The 17,441-nt window shown below is 30.2% G+C and overlaps 3 protein-coding genes across 8 annotated transcripts; 1 reads left to right on the forward strand and 2 right to left on the reverse strand.

Annotated features, from left to right (window-relative positions):
• Positions 1-199: 199 nt before the first annotated feature.
• On the forward strand, positions 200-6,159 carry LOC130895446 (zinc finger protein 664-like). Of its 4 annotated transcripts, none has more exons than XM_057802729.1 (3): positions 200-319; positions 435-841; positions 4,428-6,159. In XM_057802729.1, the coding sequence occupies exons 2-3, from the start codon at positions 538-540 to the stop codon at positions 5,582-5,584; spliced, it is 1,461 nt and encodes a 486-aa protein (XP_057658712.1). In that variant the 5' UTR covers positions 200-319; positions 435-537; the 3' UTR covers positions 5,585-6,159. The 4 variants fall into 4 exon arrangements, with proteins under 4 accessions (XP_057658712.1, XP_057658711.1, XP_057658710.1 ...); XM_057802730.1 differs by adding an exon at positions 1,550-1,832 and having other exon boundaries at positions 226-841; XM_057802728.1 differs by having other exon boundaries at positions 200-841.
• Positions 6,160-7,784: 1,625 nt separating this feature from the next.
• Positions 7,785-11,815, reverse strand: LOC130895444 (zinc finger MYM-type protein 1-like). Of its 2 annotated transcripts, XM_057802722.1 has the most exons (4): positions 9,280-11,815; positions 9,029-9,230; positions 8,414-8,598; positions 7,785-8,347 (listed from the first exon to the last, which is right to left on the reverse strand). In XM_057802722.1, the coding sequence occupies exon 1, from the start codon at positions 11,680-11,682 to the stop codon at positions 9,346-9,348; it is 2,337 nt and encodes a 778-aa protein (XP_057658705.1). In that variant the 5' UTR covers positions 11,683-11,815; the 3' UTR covers positions 7,785-8,347; positions 8,414-8,598; positions 9,029-9,230; positions 9,280-9,345. The 2 variants fall into 2 exon arrangements, with proteins under 2 accessions (XP_057658705.1, XP_057658707.1); XM_057802724.1 differs by lacking the exon at positions 9,029-9,230 and having other exon boundaries at positions 9,280-11,797.
• A 1,125-nt stretch (positions 11,816-12,940) lies between these two features.
• Positions 12,941-17,253, reverse strand: LOC130895445 (gastrula zinc finger protein XlCGF57.1-like). Of its 2 annotated transcripts, none has more exons than XM_057802725.1 (2): positions 16,381-17,253; positions 12,941-14,517 (listed from the first exon to the last, which is right to left on the reverse strand). In XM_057802725.1, the coding sequence occupies exons 1-2, from the start codon at positions 16,691-16,693 to the stop codon at positions 12,959-12,961; spliced, it is 1,872 nt and encodes a 623-aa protein (XP_057658708.1). In that variant the 5' UTR covers positions 16,694-17,253; the 3' UTR covers positions 12,941-12,958. The 2 variants fall into 2 exon arrangements, with proteins under 2 accessions (XP_057658708.1, XP_057658709.1); XM_057802726.1 differs by lacking the exon at positions 12,941-14,517 and adding an exon at positions 14,988-15,645.
• Positions 17,254-17,441: the final 188 nt, after the last annotated feature.

Genomic DNA, 17,441 nt, shown 5'->3' on the forward strand with positions numbered 1-17,441 from the left:
ATATGGACAGTGGATATGGGAAAAAAACGTCCCTACGTAACGGTGCCGACAGTATTCATTTTTTCTCTCGTTCGAGACACTTTAGCTCGGCTCTGCGTACTCTCAAGCATGCGCAGTATAGATAAAGTGTCTCGAACGAGAGAAAAAATGAATACTGTCGGCACCGTTACGTAGGGACGTTTTTTTCCCATATCAATTGTCCATATAGGAGTATTACATTACAGTTAGAATCACAGGTGTACATAGCCGAGTGCAGTTAAAGTAGGCTCTTTATAGTTTCATGTAGAATATGAATAACTTAAAAAGCACGTTACATAGGGTTAGTTAAATGTTTATTCTTAATTTGGAGCTCTGGATGCATTTATCCTTATAAAAATACTTGGATTAAAGATTTTATTACCATGTATTAACCCCAAATTGGCTTGTTTATCCAGGCAATGTAGACTGTGGTAAAGAAGAGGAAAGGAGTATTTCACCTTTATTAATCTTCACAATCTTACATACCCCGTTAATAATTATAATTTTTATATATTTAATATGGAACAACAACAATTTATTAAAGAAGAAATATATACACACGATGGTTTTGCGTGGGGTATGAGTATTAAACAAGAAATGAAAAACGAGATATTTACATCAACTTTTCAAAATTTAATTGATGAAAGTATGCATCCTATAAAACAAGAAATTGATGATGATCTAAATACAAATAAAGCGATGGAAGAATATACGATTAAAGTTGAAAAAGATAAGAGCAATTCCCATATCGTTAATATACAAAATATTGGAAACAAATTTAAATATCTAAAAGTGAAATATGGAATTCGACCTAAATCAAAAGGTGAGTAAAACACATTTGATGACTATTTAGGCACACCTATTTATCATTTATCCAACTTTTCAAACAACAAAATAATTGGGTAAAAACTAAAAAATAGGTTTTACCAGAAATTAATATTTAAATAGAAATATTTAGAGTTCAAATAAGTTCACACAGAATCACATTCACAATGAAAGGATTCTGCTCAATCCTTAGGGGAATTGAATTTTGGCCAATTTTTCTGAAACTTAGCACAATGATAGTTTAAAACAAGCTGATTAAAAATTTCAATAAAAAAAATGAGACTTTATCCAGCTTCAAATTATCATTGCAACAAGTTTAAGAAAAACTAGCCAAAGCCCCTACTCTTTACAGTACACATGGACTTGATGGTTTGGGTGGATTTTGAGACTTATAATCAGCTTGCTTCAAACCATCATTGTGCTAAGTTTCAGAAAAATAAAAAAGATTCCATAGAATATTGTTTTTTTCTGTATCAACTTTGAATAAATTGGCAGGTACAGTGTATTGGTACTAACTGTATTATCTTAACCAGGGTTTAAATTTGATTTATTTTGTATTTTAGTTGTATTTCAATATACTCTCAAAATACTTTTCCCACTAATATTGTTATCAACCATTTAAAATGTCTAGAAATTCATATATTTATATTTTTCATTCTTTAAAAAAATTTTTATTAAAAATTATTTAGGATTTCTTTTTTTTCAGAACTATTGGAAATTATTAAACACGTTAATTCAAACACTATTGCAGGGATTATTATATGTAAATTTTGTGGAAATTTATACACGAAACAAAAAGAGTACCTTTGTCACTTTTCTACAAATCATTTTATGAGATTTAAGAAAATAATGTATAAAACAAAATTCTGCCCTAAAAACTCTTACACAAGAGGTGAAGTAACTGACTTCACTATTATCAGAAATCAAAATGTGAAAAATGAAATGGAAATAGTTGAACATGATTTGAAAACAGAGTTGCAAGATAACAGGTTCACTGATAATTTGCATGCCCACAAAGAAGATAAGCCATTCAAATGTGACATTTGTTTGAAAAATTTTGCAAATAAAAAAAGTTTGAAAACACATATCCGTAGACATATTGAAGATAAGCCATTCAAATGTGACATTTGCATGGAGTCATTTATACATAAATGTCATTTGAACTTACATTTGCGTATTCACATAGGTGAAAGGCCATTCAAATGTGACATTTGTATGAAATTTTTTTCATGGAAAACGAGTTTGAAGAGACATAGTCGTATCCACACAGGAGAAAAGCCATTCAAATGTAAAATTTGCCAAGAAACTTTTTCTCGAAACGATTACTTGAATTCACATATTTATAGTCACACAAGTGAAAAGCCATTTAAATGTAACAATTGCTCAAAAACATTTTTACATAAATATAAATTTAATACACATTTACTTAGTCACACAAGAGAAAGTTCATTCAAATGTAATAATTGTTCTAAAACTTTTCTGCATAAAAAGAGTTTGAAAAAACATTTGCATCAACACACTGAAGAAAATCCATTCAAATGTGATATTTGTTCAAAAACTTTTTCAGAAAAATATCAATTAATTTCGCATTTGCATTGTTACAGAGATAAGAAGCCATTCAAATGTATAATTTGTTCAAAAACTTTTTCAAAGATGTGTAATTTAAGTTTACATTTTCATGGACACACAGGTGAAAAGCCATTCAAATGTGATATTTGTTTGAAAACTTTTCTATATAAAAAGAGTTTGAAACAACATTTGCGTAAACACACTGGAGAAAAGCCATTCAAATGTGATATTTGTTCTAAAACTTTTCTATATAAAAAGAGTTTGAAACAACATTTGTGTAAAAACACTGGAGAAAAGCCATTTAAATGTGACATTTGTTTGAAAACGTTTTCATGGAAAACAAGTTTAAACAGACATCTATGTAATCGTACAAGTGAGAAGCCATTCAAATGTAACATTTGTTCAAAAACTTTTTCAAAAAAATTTAATTTGAAGTCACATTTCTATGTACATACAGGCGGAAAGCCATTCAAATGTGAAATTTGTTTGAAAACGTTTTCATGGAAAACAAGTTTAGACAGACATCTACGTAATCATACAAAAGAGAAATCATTAAACTGTGAAATTTGTGCTGAAAATGTTTCACTGAAAGATGATTTAAATTCACATATTTGTAACCATAGTGAAAAGCCACTCGAGAGTTTTACATAAATATGAATTGAATTCACGTTTGTTTAGTCACACAAGAGAGAGGCCATCCATATAAGAAATGTGACTGTCTTACTAAGAGTTTGAAACAAGATATGTAAATACATTGGAGAGAAGCCATTCGAATGTAACAGTTGCTCAAAAACTTTTTACAGAAATTTAAGTTGAATACACTTTTTTATGGGTCAGAAACATTAAGAAACCGAATGGTCGCGGCAGTAAATAAAGTGAATGGACAGGCAGGAGGCGGCATCATGCTGCTGGAAATATAGCCGCTTTTCCGTGAACACTGAATTGCCAGGTTGAATTTTGCATGAGAACACCTTGCTTGGACAATAACGGAATGGAGAAGCATATTGTTTTCGAAACAATCGCGATTCTGTCTTCTTTCTGGGCTCAGATAGACTTGTAAGAGTGTAGCGACGACAAGGGCAGAGATATGCTCAAGCGCGTATTGCCGAGACACTTCCATTTGGTGGAAGATCAGTTATGTTATGGGGAGGTATATCGTTTGACGTTCGCACGGAGTCAGTTTTTATCGAGAATGGAACGTTGCCTGTCCACAGGTACCTGTCAGTAGTTTGAGAAGACCATGTTGCACCATTCATGGTTATTCTTGGAGATGACGCAACCTTTATGCATGATAAGACAGGGCCCCACACTGCTCGGATTGTTACCGAGTATCTTGACGAGGTACAAATCACGCAATTCGTTTGGCCTACTGGCTGTGCAGACTTAAATACCATTGAACGCATTTGGGATGAGGTGGAAATACTCGCTACTGAAGTCTTTAAAATTTCTTTGTTCCAACGAAAATCATAGCAAAGGAAAATTATTTATTTTCATTACTTTTTGTAAACTTTCAACAACAAAAACTTCTTTTTATTGAAGGAAACTATAAAAAAATCCGAGAAACATAATGCCTCAAATTACGGGTTGACTTTGATAATATACAGTGTATGTGACCTTTTGGTTTTTTTATTATAATTAAATATTAATAATTAATAAGTACTTTCACAATTTTTACAATTAAATGAGTACCATTTGCCTAGTAATTATACAACATTTAGCTCTAAATTTAGAGAATACTTTGAAATATGTGTATTTGAATTTCATCAAAGATTCCATGAAAAATAATTTTTTTGGGAACGTTTTCAAGTAAATTAACAAACACAGTGCATTTTTACTAATTTTTGTATTATCTTCTGAGATCAGGGTTCAAATTCTTTGTTTTATTTTGTGTTTTAGTTGTGTTTCTAAGTACTCGCAAATTCTTTTTTATCAACCATTTCAAACGTGTCGGAATTCATGTGATGTTTGGATTTTTCATTCTTTACAGAAAATTAGTTTAAATTTCTTTTTTTCAGAACGATTGGAAAATGGAAAACGTGTAAATTTAAATACTATTGAAGGGATTATTGTATGTAAATATTGTGGAAATTTATACACAAAACGAAAAGAGTACCTTTGCCACTTTTCTACAAATCATTTTATAAAATTGAAGAAAATAATATATAAAGCGAAATTTCACTCTAAAACAAGTTGCATAAAAAATGAAGTAGCTGACCAAACTATTCTCAGAAATATTGATCAAGATGCGGAAAATAAAACTGAAATAGTTGAACATGATTTGAAAACAGAATTGCCAGATAATAGGGTTACAGATAATTTGCCCGCTCACAAAGTAAAGAAGCCATGCAAGTGTGAAATTTGTTCTAAAACTTTTGCAAATAAAAAAAGTTTAAAATCACATATCCGTCAACATATTGGAGAAAAACCATTCAAATGTGACATTTGCACGGAGTCATTTATACATAAATGCCATTTAAATTCACATTTGCGTAAACACACCGGAGAGAAGCCATTCAAATGTGACATTTGTATGAAATCATTTCCATGGAAAACGAGCTTAAACAGGCATAGGTACATCCACACAGAAGAAAAGCCATTCAAATGTGAAATTTGTCCCGAATCATTTTCACTGAAATCTTGTTTAAATTCACACATTTATAGTCATACAGGTGAAAAACCATTCAAATGCGACGTGTGTTTGAAAACATTTTCGTGGAAAACGAGCTTAAACAAACATATGCGTATCCACACAGGAGAAAAACCATTCAAATGTGACTTTTGTTTTAAAACATTTTCACAGAAGTGTAATTTAAATTTTCATTTACGTATACATACCGGAGAAAAGCCATTCAAATGTAACATTTGTGTTACAACATTTTCACAAAAATCTGATTTGAATTCTCATTTACGTTTACACGTTGGGGAAAAGCCATTTAAATGCGACTTTTGTTCAAAAACTTTTGCTCGGAAATATGTATTAAATTCACATTTGCGTATTCACACTGGAGAAAAGCCATTCAAATGTGATGTTTGTTTGAAAACATTTTCACAAAAATGTAATTTAAACGTTCATTCACAAATACACACTGGGGAAAAGCCCTATAGATGCGACGTTTGTTCGAAAAGTTTTTCTCGGAAAAATGAATTAAATTCACATTTACATAAACATTGAAATAAGTTATTTGGATGAAGTATTTTCAACGGTACTATAATAAATATACTGTTGAAGAAATACATAGTACATGAAAATCTCTAGAGAACAAATATTTATTTTCAACAATAATTAATGCGTTTTCACATTAAATTTTGAGTGAGACGAGTTCGTGTCAGAGATATGGAGGGGGAGAATAAGCTTAGACGAGTACGTATCCAAATATCCAAATTATGTTAAAATATGTATTTCGTCCCAAAGAGGTTATAAAGAAGTTGTCGTGATTTACATCCAAATATTTTATTTATGTATGTACTTTATTTAAATTATAAGAGAAATTACACGTGGTAGGCCAACCTTTATAATACAATACACAGGTTATGAAAAGTATCATCAAAAAAAAATCTTCTTCTTTTTTAACATAATCATAGAATAAAAGGAACATAAACAAAAATATATGTATATAGCTTACTGTTTCGACAGAAGTGCTAAAATAAATAATAATCTCCTGGACAAAATTAACGCATCACTCATATTTTTTATAAGTTTTTTATAAATTGTAACAACTTTTTGACAATAAAGCATTTCTCTCTTTCGGTCTGTATATTGTTTGACAGTGACGGTTGTTATTTAAATTTAAATTAACTATAGCACTACATCTCGTTTTGGACTTAAACTGGTTAACACATTTTTAAAACGTGCTGATTAAAGCAGTGTTTCTGTTGATTGTAATTGTTTTTATTACATGCAGGTTTGGAGTTTAATTTTAGAGGATATTAGGGATTGCAATACCGTTAAAAAATTTTGGATAGTAAATGCGGGGCAAAGTGGATATAAGGTTATAGTAGAAAAGGTTACAATACAAAAACAAAATCATGATTATGAACCGTCTTTATTTAATGCTCGAACAACAGTTACCAATAATATTTAAACAATTGACTGAAATTATTGTTGTTATTACTAATTTATTTGAGCAGATAACTAATTTAGTTTTGGGTAAAACGTTCAAAAAGGTACTGAAAAAACAAACGTGTTGACGCTATTGAATTAACTACTACTAAAAAGGGAAGAAAACAAAGGAAGACAATACATCCATTAGGCTACAATAAATGGACATAGATGTCGCCACACGGCTCGTGGACTTTTGGTATTAGTTCCAACAATTAAAATTTAAAAAAGTACGAAAGTATTCATTATGCCCGATACCTCGGGTAAAGCGAATACCCATATTCAATCTCCGAAATAGATAAACTGAAAAAAACTTAACCATAGAATTATAAAATTAAGATTGGCAAAATTAATGACAAATGTCACAAAGAACTCGGAGAGCATTCCAATCTGAATAATACGAAAGGAATTTATTACTTCGCAACTATGAAATAAAAAAGTGTTTACATTAGATGGCATATAATACCAATCATAGTTCTCGAAATATAATTTTGATGTGTCTCAATAAAACTCCAAATGTGTCAACATTCAAGCGCTTGTCACAGCACAAAGTTCTCAAAATCAAATGAAATTTGGTTATCAGCTCTTCGTTCAAACCAGTAATTTCAGCGCTGACCTCGGAATTGGCAAAAATGTTCCGGTTATATTTCCGTCGTTTGATCAACCAAACCCATGTTTTGGTTTGTCTACAGTAAAGGGTAAACACGAGTTGAAGTTCTCTTGAATTCTTTTCTTGTTTTTATCATAAATTTCCTTCAAATCGTCACCCTTAACTTGCCAAGGAAGTTTATACGAAATATGGAGAGACATTTAAAAAACCGAATCGATAATGAAGTATGGAAAAGCCAAGTAATATGTCTCTGAGTTTAGAATACTTCCGAAAGTTTCTATCTATAGTTTTATAAATTTTTATAACTGTGTCAACTATCCAAATAGTTGTTTTTATAATAACTAACACCCCATATGGTTAGCAATGTCTTTTTGATGAATGAATTTTGTAATAGAAATGTTACATGTATAAACAGAAAAGGAGGATATATGGATTATTGTAACAAAGTAAATTATGCATACAAACTTCATTTAAATGCATCGTTAGGATGTTACAAACTAGTGATTAAGCAACTTAAAGGTTATCAGTGTTCGATAAAAATTGTTTTCAAAAGTTTATTTAAAATTGTTTAATGAAATTTATAATTAATAAATGCAATGCAATTTCCAACATAATCGCAGGGAAAATGTAGAAAAAAATATTTTTTAATGTAAATAAACAATGTTGAATATTTGAAAGCTATTTTTAATTCTAAACATCTTTTCTTTATAACAATTTTCGATATTGTCAAAAAGAAAGCAAAAATCAGATTTTTTGACAAACTTCGTATACGACTGAAAAAATTTAACATCTGATGATTGAATTTCAGATTTTGGACCATGCAGAAGTTTTTATAAAGAATAACTTTTTTTCTAGTAATTTATCCAACGCCTATAAAATGTTATCTGTTGTTTCACTTGATTGGGTATTAAAATCTCTAATTGTCGTATTACATGCTTTGTCCTTGTACTTCTTCCGATTGATAATAATTTGAGTTTTCGCTTCTATTATTTCTGTCTGAATCTCAGCATCACTTCTGTTATCATCCACATACATATATCTACTGCAGGTAAATGTTTTTCCAATTTGATTGGAATTTGGTAGAAAATCTACTTGGCATCCTTCATCAGCTTGTTCACATTGGTCTATGACATCAGTTACAGAACTCACAATAATATCAGCACGCTGTGGAATTATTTTAGTGTCAGTGGTCTTTATAGTAATATGATCTTTCAACTATTCTTAGCCTGGAAAAATTTGAATTGTCATTATTTAATATCCATACCCATATTGAAAAGAAATAAACTTAATACCTGTTTTTTGATGTCTTTTCATTAATATTCGGTCTTTTATATACAGGAGGAAATATTGTTGGAATGCAGCTTGGACTAATATCCTCTTCATACTTTTCAACCCCAAAAAAATGATCCTTAGAGATAGTATCAGTTAGTTGAGTTGAGTGCAGGTAGAACCCAAACATTCATGGCAATTAGGGAACCTGAAACAATCCCAATCAAGAGAAAACATTCAAGCAGTCAATGAGTTTTAAAACATTCCAATAAGTGCAACCAAAATGGACACATAGTATATACCTAACTGTTGGGATGATGAGATAACACAACCATAATCGATATAATATTTTGAAGACATTGTACTACAAATTATTGTAATGATAAAACATTTGGTTGTATTTGGAGTTATATATAATAATATTAAAGTGCACTACTTTTTATTTATCTAGTGAACCTGTCAAGTGACATTTTCTAGAATTTTTTTGGTCTAGAGAAAGAGTCAACTGTGAAAATTTAAATTGCCTATATAAATAGCACACTTTTGTTTAGATAAATATCTTATTAAATAAAAATATGTTGAAATAAACTAATAGAAAAAAAAATATGCCACATTAAAAAATTCTGAGTTTCACTGACCTTTTTAGTTCGCATTTCAAGTCCAACTATCAAACTTTCCAATTTATTTCCAGAATTGTGTATATTAATCTTATAGGAGTTCCAATTCTTTATTTTATATACAATCGTAAATTCTTTAATTGTGCATGGTTCAATACATTGGGGTGAAAAAAATTGAATGCCAAATGACCTTGCTCAAAAATATCCTTTATACCCTACCAAACTGTCAATTTGGGTTGGCAAATTGAAGAATTAAAAAATTATTAACTTACCCTGATTATGAGTACTTGATCTGGTCATAAAATTGGCTTTGTAGATACAGGGATGGTTTTTATACTTCACAAACACGTTTTGAATTCAAAATCAATATGTCTGTCCCTTTTCAAGATAAATTTATCAATAACCAAGTCATTAAAATTCGGGATCTCTTGAATCATTTGTTTCTCAATGGATAACATTGCGAGAGCAGTTAACCTATTTTCACCCATTGTACTTCTAAGAAAAGTTTTTATTCGTTTTAATGTGGAGAAACAACGTTCTGCTTCTGCAGTTGTCATGGGCATTGTAACAATTGCTTGTAGCACTGAAAATGTCTCTGAAAAATCTCCTTGCAAATTATTTTCAATTAAAAATTTAAGTAGATGGACTGCTCCTGAAACTTCTCTAAAATCTGATGTTCTGTATATTATTTCCAGTTCGGTCTTCAATTTATCTTTGTTCAAAAAAGGAAAATTCATAATTGCTGAATTTAGGTGTATTACAGGAAAATTCTTTGAAAATGTATTAAAATTTTCCACTGAAAATAAGTGCGCTATTTCCAAATGGCCAGTAAATGAAAATCTTTGTTTGATTTCTGCAATTATAGTGTCACATACCTCCTTAGCTTGCCCAACCATAGTAACATAAGAATGTTTCTCATCTGGCTTTTTTCTTTTTCTAGCTTGTCTGCCATCAATGTTTACTAACTCAGTTTCAATAGTATGTAAATTACATCGTTCTTTCTGAATATTTTGCTCAAACTCAGTAATGCATTTTTTTACAGTTACCGAATCAGTAGCTTCTTTTTGCAGCTGTGAATATAAAATATTGACGTGGGGTATTATACGATGAAAAACTGACAACCAAAAAATAAACTTTGGATCATACAATAATCTTAAAAGTGCGCCTGCCTTTGTGATGGTATCAGATTGTCTAGAAATCGATTGTATTTTTTCCAAACAGAGTATAAGAGAATCTCGGTTTTCATATACAATATTAACAACTGTTCTAATTTTGAAATTCCATCTGCTAGTAGATGCTCTATTTCCAACCACTTCATCCAATATGGCAACTTTTTCTGGAGAGTTGGAAAAAAAATTGGTAATGCCAGTCAGTTCAGCAAAAAAGATACGTGCATTCATATTTATGCTTGTTGCCTGAGACATAATCAAGTTTAATTGGTGAGCATAGCAATGAATATAATGGGCATATTTAAATTTATCTTTAATAAGTTTTTGAACACCACTCATAACACTTGCTCCATCATAACTTTGGGAAATCAACTGATCGGGATTTCTTAAAACATAATTTAATGCTTCTTCAATGCAATTAACTAAGGCAACAGCATCATATTCATTTGGTTTTACAAAAGTCCAAAATCTCTCAATGGGACTGCCATTTGGTAAAGTATAACGGTAAATTATAACCATTTGGAAAACATTGGAAATACCACTTGTTTCGTCACTCATAATGGATACAAATTTTGATTCGGCAATTTCTTTTTTGATATGTGCTTGACACACAGAAAGCATGCACTCCAATAAATCATTTTGAATATCTTTTGCTGTACCTTTAAACACTGTAGCTTGCTGCAAATGATCCCTCAGTGCTAAATCCAGTTCTCCAGAAAAATTTATAAGTCCTCTAAATATGCCAGGATTCACAGAATCTTCCTGTTCATCATGTCCACGGAGAGCAAGCTCAAATGCACCACAAAATTTTATACAGTTTATAATTTTAGATAAGACATACCTATTATTTTTCACTTGGTCGTTATGTTTTTGAATGCTTGATCTATATGCACTATTCAATTGTTGACGAATATCTTGTTTACCTAATAAATTATATTCTAATTTAGCAGATAAATGGGATTTAGAATTTTGATGTTTTTTAATTTTTTCTGATAAATGTATGAGATCTCTAACGCCAGATTTTATCCATTCTGACGTCTCATCGCTTCCGAATAATAAACACGGAAAGCAGTAGAGGCTATTACTCACATCACACCCGCACAACCAGTCAGTTTTTTCATAAGTTTCTGTTTTAAATGTACGTTTATATTCACGACTTTTACATTTAGTTACATTCGTAATCAATACACCTGGTTTCGGACGCCCAATACTTTTAATTTTTATTTTTTCTTCTACAGAAAGTGAGGAAAAATTGATTGTCTTCAAATATTGTACACTAATGTCCGTCATTTTATGGAAATTACCGATTTGACATCGATGATTACATTCACAAGCACTTATTTCATGTGCACATGGTTGAATTTCTTGTTTTAAAGGAAGAACACTTTCATTAATTACATTTTGAAAAGTTGTAGGTTCTTCCTCCCTTGTTTCTTGTTTGATGTCCATACTCCAAACAAAATCGTCGTTTATATCAATTTCTTCCTTAACGACTTTTTGTTCCATATCAATTATATAGAAATATAATTAAAATAAATGTTATTTGAACAAGATATTAAAGCAAATAACTAGTAAACATTGAAATATATACTTCATTCTTCTTCTAATATTTCTATATCATAGCCTACATGGCCTGGATAAGCAAGTCATAGTTTTAGGTAATTCGTAAACAGTGTTCAATATATCTTTTAAAGAATCAAGACCAGGGTCAATAGACAAAAATGTTGATATTTTTATTCCAGTCATAAAATGGTATTGAGAGATTCAATATTTTTAGATCTTGTTCGGGTTTGATGCTTGTTTTCTACACTAAGGACTTCTTTAAATTAATACAATTTGAACTAAGTTTAATTTCCGAAATAAAACTGAGATTAAGGTTTAAAAATATTCAAGATCGCTTTGTAATACAAGAATATTATGATTTTATGATGGAGTACTGTTATGTTACATCATTTTTTACAAATCCATGATTTTCCTTTTTAATTTTACATGGATTTATAGAAGGAGCTGATATGGGTGTCCTTAATGATGGCCTGGTAGAGGCTTATTTTTGTGTTCTGTTTAAATTGAGCTGTGATAATTGAATACACGTAAATCAACATTCACAAATATGGAAAAACATTGATAAAATCAATAAAGAATAACAAATATAAAAATTATTATTAGATGAGTATGTGGCTGCAATTTAACTTTTAGTTTTGATATTCAATCGCAACATCAATTGATGTCCCATTAACATTAATAAAATAATCCACAATTTGTATTTCTGATCCCTAGAAAGATTTATTTTTAAGAGTGTTGGAGAAGCTCCAAGCTACTTCCACATATTTGTAAATAATGTTATTAAAATAATAATAAAATGTATGTAAGTGTACCTAATACTATGTACATAATGCCTAATTTTTATTCTGTTAAAATAAAATTCTTTCCTTTTTACTAGTCCGCTTTTGGCACACTATTTTCATTGTTTGTGAATGGATAACAATAGGCTAAACCCATATATTGACCCCAACCCGGGCGGTACTACCTGCACTTGATAAAAAAATTTTTTTCCAATGAAATCAATGCCAAAGTATGAAAGTGGCTTTCATAGTTTGGCATTGGAGATTTTATTGCTCTATGCCTTTCTGAAATAAACTATAGTCCCTTTTCAAAGAATTACGAGGTGTATTCATTACTCACCCACTTTTATATGTGTATTACAATTGTCATTGTAATTCTAAACACAGTATAGATTTGTATGTATGTAAGTATGATTTCATACTTTCACTTTTAAATGGCATTATTCTACTCTTTTGTGAATAAGCAAATGTGAATTTAAATAATATTTTCGCGAAAAAGATTTGGTGCAAATGTCACATTTGAACGGTTTTTCTTCTGTATGAGTGAACATGTGCCTGTTCAAACCATTTTTTTGTGCGAAAGATTTCATACAAATATCACATTTAAATGGCTTTTCACCAGTATGACTACGTAAATGTGAATTTAATCTATATTTCTGTGTAAAAACTTTTAAGCAAATGTCACATTTGAATGACTTTTTTTCAGTGTGGTTTTGCAAATGTAAATTTAAATTATGTTCATGTAAATAAGTTTTTAAACATATGTCACATTTAAATGGCTTTTCTACAGTGTGCTTTTGCAAATGTAAATTTAAATTATGTTTATGTAGATAACTTTTCAAACATATGTCACATTTGAATAGTTTTTCTCCAATGTGACTGTGTAAATGTAAATTCAAAGTGTATTTATGTAAATAAGTTTTTAAACAAATATCACATTTGAACGGTTTTTCTCCTGTATGACTACGTAAATGTGTGTTTAAACTGTATTTCTTATTAAAAGATTTCGAACAAATGCTACATTTGAATGGTTTTTCGCCTGTATGACCATAGGAGTGAGAGTTTAATTCATATTTTTGTGAGAAAGTTTCAGAACAAATACCACATTTGAATGGTTTTTCTCCAGTGTGTCTACGTAAATGTGAATTTAAATTACACTTTCGAGAAAAACACTTCGAACAAATATCACATTTGAATAGTTTTTCTCCTGTGTGACTACGCGAATGTGTGATCAAATTATATTTCTGTATAAAAGTTTTCGAACAAATGTCACATTTGAACGGTTTTTCTCCTGTGTGACTATAAAAATGTGCGTTCAATTCGTATTTTCGGGAAAAAGTTTCCGGACAAATGTCACATTTGAATGGCTTTTCTCCAGTGTGATTACGTAAATGTGATTGAAAATCATATTTCTGTAGAAAAGTTTTTAAACAAATGTCACATTTGAATGGTTTCTCTCCTGTGTGAATATGCAAATGCCTAGTTAAACTAATTTTTTTTGAAAAAGTTTTCAAACAAATGTCACATTTGAATGGCTTTTCTCCAGTATGATTATAAGAATGTGAATCTAATTTACTTTTACGAGAGAACGTTTTCGGACAAATGCCACATTGGAATCGTTCTTTTCCAATTTTTCTACAGATATGTATATCTAAATTTTTTTCATTTGAAAATTTTTTTTTACAATTATCGCATTTGTATAGCTTTTCCCCTCGGTTTGAAAATAAACTATCAGTGTATCTGTTATCTTGTAACTCTGTTTTCAATTCATCAAATATTTCAATTTCATTTTTTAAATCTGTTGTTTCACTTATTTTGCAACTTATATTTTTAGGGTAAAACTTTGTTTCATATAGTGATTTCTTCAATGTCATCAAATGATTTGTGGAAAGGTGATGAAGAAATTCTATTCGTTGCATGTATAAATCTCCACAAAACTCACATATCATTATTCCAGCAATAGTATTTGAGCTTACGTATCTACTATTATTCAGTAATTCTGAAAATAAAAAAAAAATAAAACTTTCAACACTCTATTAGTCTGTGAGCGGTCATTGATGCCATGTGCATCATTCGGACAATTTTTTTTATGCAAACCTGGCCCATGTTAAAAAGATAAGGTCCCTTGTCATTTTTCAATATAATGCATATTTAAAAATTTATAAATAAAGTCGAAAATTCGACGATTTTTACTGACTTTCGATGTCAATAAATTTGACCAACTGAATATTTTTCAAAATTGAATCGTACTTGTTCTTTGAACCTTACTCTACAAATTGTAGTCCTAGAGCTGGCTACAAAAAACAGGGTCGATAAGGTGCGCGCCATTTCAGCTTGTAGACATCTTTAATACATTCCTTTGGTCTTTCCAGTTCTAAACTGTTATTTCACACTCATTTTCTCTTCTCTTTATGTTCTTTGCCATTATTTCTTTAGGCAGTACCATTCTTTTATGATTTGTTGTTCCTATTTGATATGTATTAACATCTAATAGTCTAGGTTGGTTTACTAGTTATCAGTAACCATTGTTCTACCCTTTTTATTACTGATTATGTCTCCACATGTCTAAAGATAAACATTTTTCATAGCAGAATCTAAAGCAACTCCTGATATTATGAAACATTGAAAAATTATATAATATTGTTTATTTTATGTACTATTACCATTAGTATCGGAACAATTTACAATTTTAAAATTATTCTGCTCTTTCACCAACTTTCACAGCTCATCTGTGATATTCAATTACAAACTGAACACATGCGTAGTTCTATGCTAACTAACTTGAGTTAAGACGGTACCAATGGCCCAGTGATGGCATTTGAATCATACCTGGACCACAGCCCAGAAAAATGTAGTACATTCTGGCCAGCGCCCAATTGGCAGAAAATTTATATTCCAGCATGACAACAATTCCAAGCATTCCTCAAAGCTGTGCAAAGGGTAAGAGTGAAAGAATTGGAAAGGAAGAATGTACTGAAAGTAATAATTTGGTCATCACAGTCGCCCCACCTCAACCCAATTGGGCAAGGAAGTCAGAAAGTAGTATCCTACTTCCACTTCACATCTTTGGGATATCCTGACAATGATTGTTTCTCAAAATTGCTACAGAGAATGCCAAAATTGTGCACTGAAATAATAAAAAAATGTAGGGGACACATTGATGAATCAAAATTTTAAATATACAACAATTATATACTATAGTTTTATTATTATTCTATTTTTATCTATAATGTTCTTTAAAATACAAATATCAAAATCGATCATAATGTTTCTGTTTAATGTGTATCACACAAACTATAAGGTGGGCACAGCTTTTGTATTTGAGTGGATGTTCTTTATTGTGAGTTTTAGCATAAAAAATATTTGGAGACACAACTCAAAGTTACTCTAAACCCTAATTAAAAGTATATTATAAAAATTTATTAGACACTGCGTCTATGTTGTACTACAGAAAGATAAAATTAAAAAAAAATAAATATACAATTTAGTTATGAAGGAAAATATTATTTGTTATTAATAAATCAAGGTGTGGTATGTTTTAAGCCAGCACATATTTCGATATTTAGTTGATTTACCATACATAATATTCTTTTTTACAATATTCTAATTGATGGCATATCGACTGTTGCAGCTACTGTGCAGAATAAAGTAAACATTCTCTAGAAATTGTATAACCTAGAGATAGGATCAACTAAGGAAAATTAAATTTCCATTATAAACAGCACAAATTTGTTTTAGATAAATGTCTTATTGAGTAAAAATGAACTTTTAAAAAATAAACCTTACATTATAAAATTGAATAGTACGAAATTCTACCTCAAAATACGTTACACTTTGTTAGCCATAAATGAGTTTTGCTCACCTCTTTCTTTAGTTTTCATTCCATATTTCACTTTTATATATTTAAATTTATTTCCAGAATTATGTATATTAATTTTATGGGAACTCTCATCTTTTGTTTTAAATGCAATAGTAGATTCTTCAATTGCTTGAATTAATTTTAAATCTTCAATAACTTCTTGCTTATGCACACATTCACTGAATAAATTTTGAAAAGTTGTCGTAGGTATTTCTTCTATCATTTCTTGTTTAATGTATTTATTCCAAACAAAATCATCAACTATTTCTTCCTTATCTTCCTTAATGACTTTTTGTTCCATATCAGGAATATTCATATAATTGAAAACAAATAATATTTGAGCAAGGCAGTTTAGCAAATAACGCTTTCTTCTTCTGTGTATATATCAAATGACTTGGATCTAGGATAAGTGAGTTACAATGGCGTGCAAGAAATAGAGAAAGAATAAGTACAGATATAAACTGAATATATTCAATTTACCATGAATAATCTACGCAAAAAGTATAGTTGGGATGTGTTTTATATTTAAACAGAAATTTTTCAATTGTGGTACTTCTAAATTATTAGATCATCTATCAGTTGTTGCTAATTATAATCGAGAAGAAGAAAGAGTACTTAAATGAACTAATCCGTCAGATTTATCTATTGGGATAAAAATCATATCATAGAACATAAATGTTAATTTTCGAAACGTCGGTTAACGTGATTCACACAAAAAACATACTCTAAGGCCCCTTTCACACCAAACGAATCCGAATCATCTGGATCACTCCGAATCAAGTTGAATCTGATTCGTCATCTCCACTCTTTCACACCAGCTGAATCTGGAATGTTTAATTCTTCGCCAATTTTCCTCCACACAGAAGATATGAGATTTCTGTTGCTGTGATTTTTATCACTGGCGTCATAAATCGCATTATTTTTTTTAACTTTTAAAATTAAAAACTTTTAAAATTAAAAAATTGTTGATTCAAGACTGACCGGACGAGGAATCTGACAGGTTGAATCAAGTGCAGCCTCGAATCAAACCTGATCGAACCAGATTCGTCCGGTCTGAAGGCGTA

Source organism: Diorhabda carinulata, chromosome 6 (assembly GCF_026250575.1).
Source record: "Diorhabda carinulata isolate Delta chromosome 6, icDioCari1.1, whole genome shotgun sequence".
NCBI lineage: Eukaryota > Metazoa > Arthropoda > Insecta > Coleoptera > Chrysomelidae > Diorhabda > Diorhabda carinulata.

Coding starts and splice junctions, on each gene's coding strand:
- LOC130895446 (XM_057802727.1), top strand. CDS start 538: ATGGAACAACAACAATTTATTAAAGAAGAAATATATACACACGATGGT. Junction 842..1,549: donor AATTCGACCTAAATCAAAAG/GTGAGTAAAACA, acceptor CTTTTTTTTCAG/AACTATTGGAAATTATTAAA.
- LOC130895445 (XM_057802725.1), bottom strand. CDS start 16,693: ATGAATATTCCTGATATGGAACAAAAAGTCATTAAGGAAGATAAGGAA. Junction 14,518..16,380: donor AATGAAAACTAAAGAAAGAG/GTGAGCAAAACT, acceptor TTTTATTTTCAG/AATTACTGAATAATAGTAGA.
- LOC130895444 (XM_057802722.1), bottom strand. CDS start 11,682: ATGGAACAAAAAGTCGTTAAGGAAGAAATTGATATAAACGACGATTTT.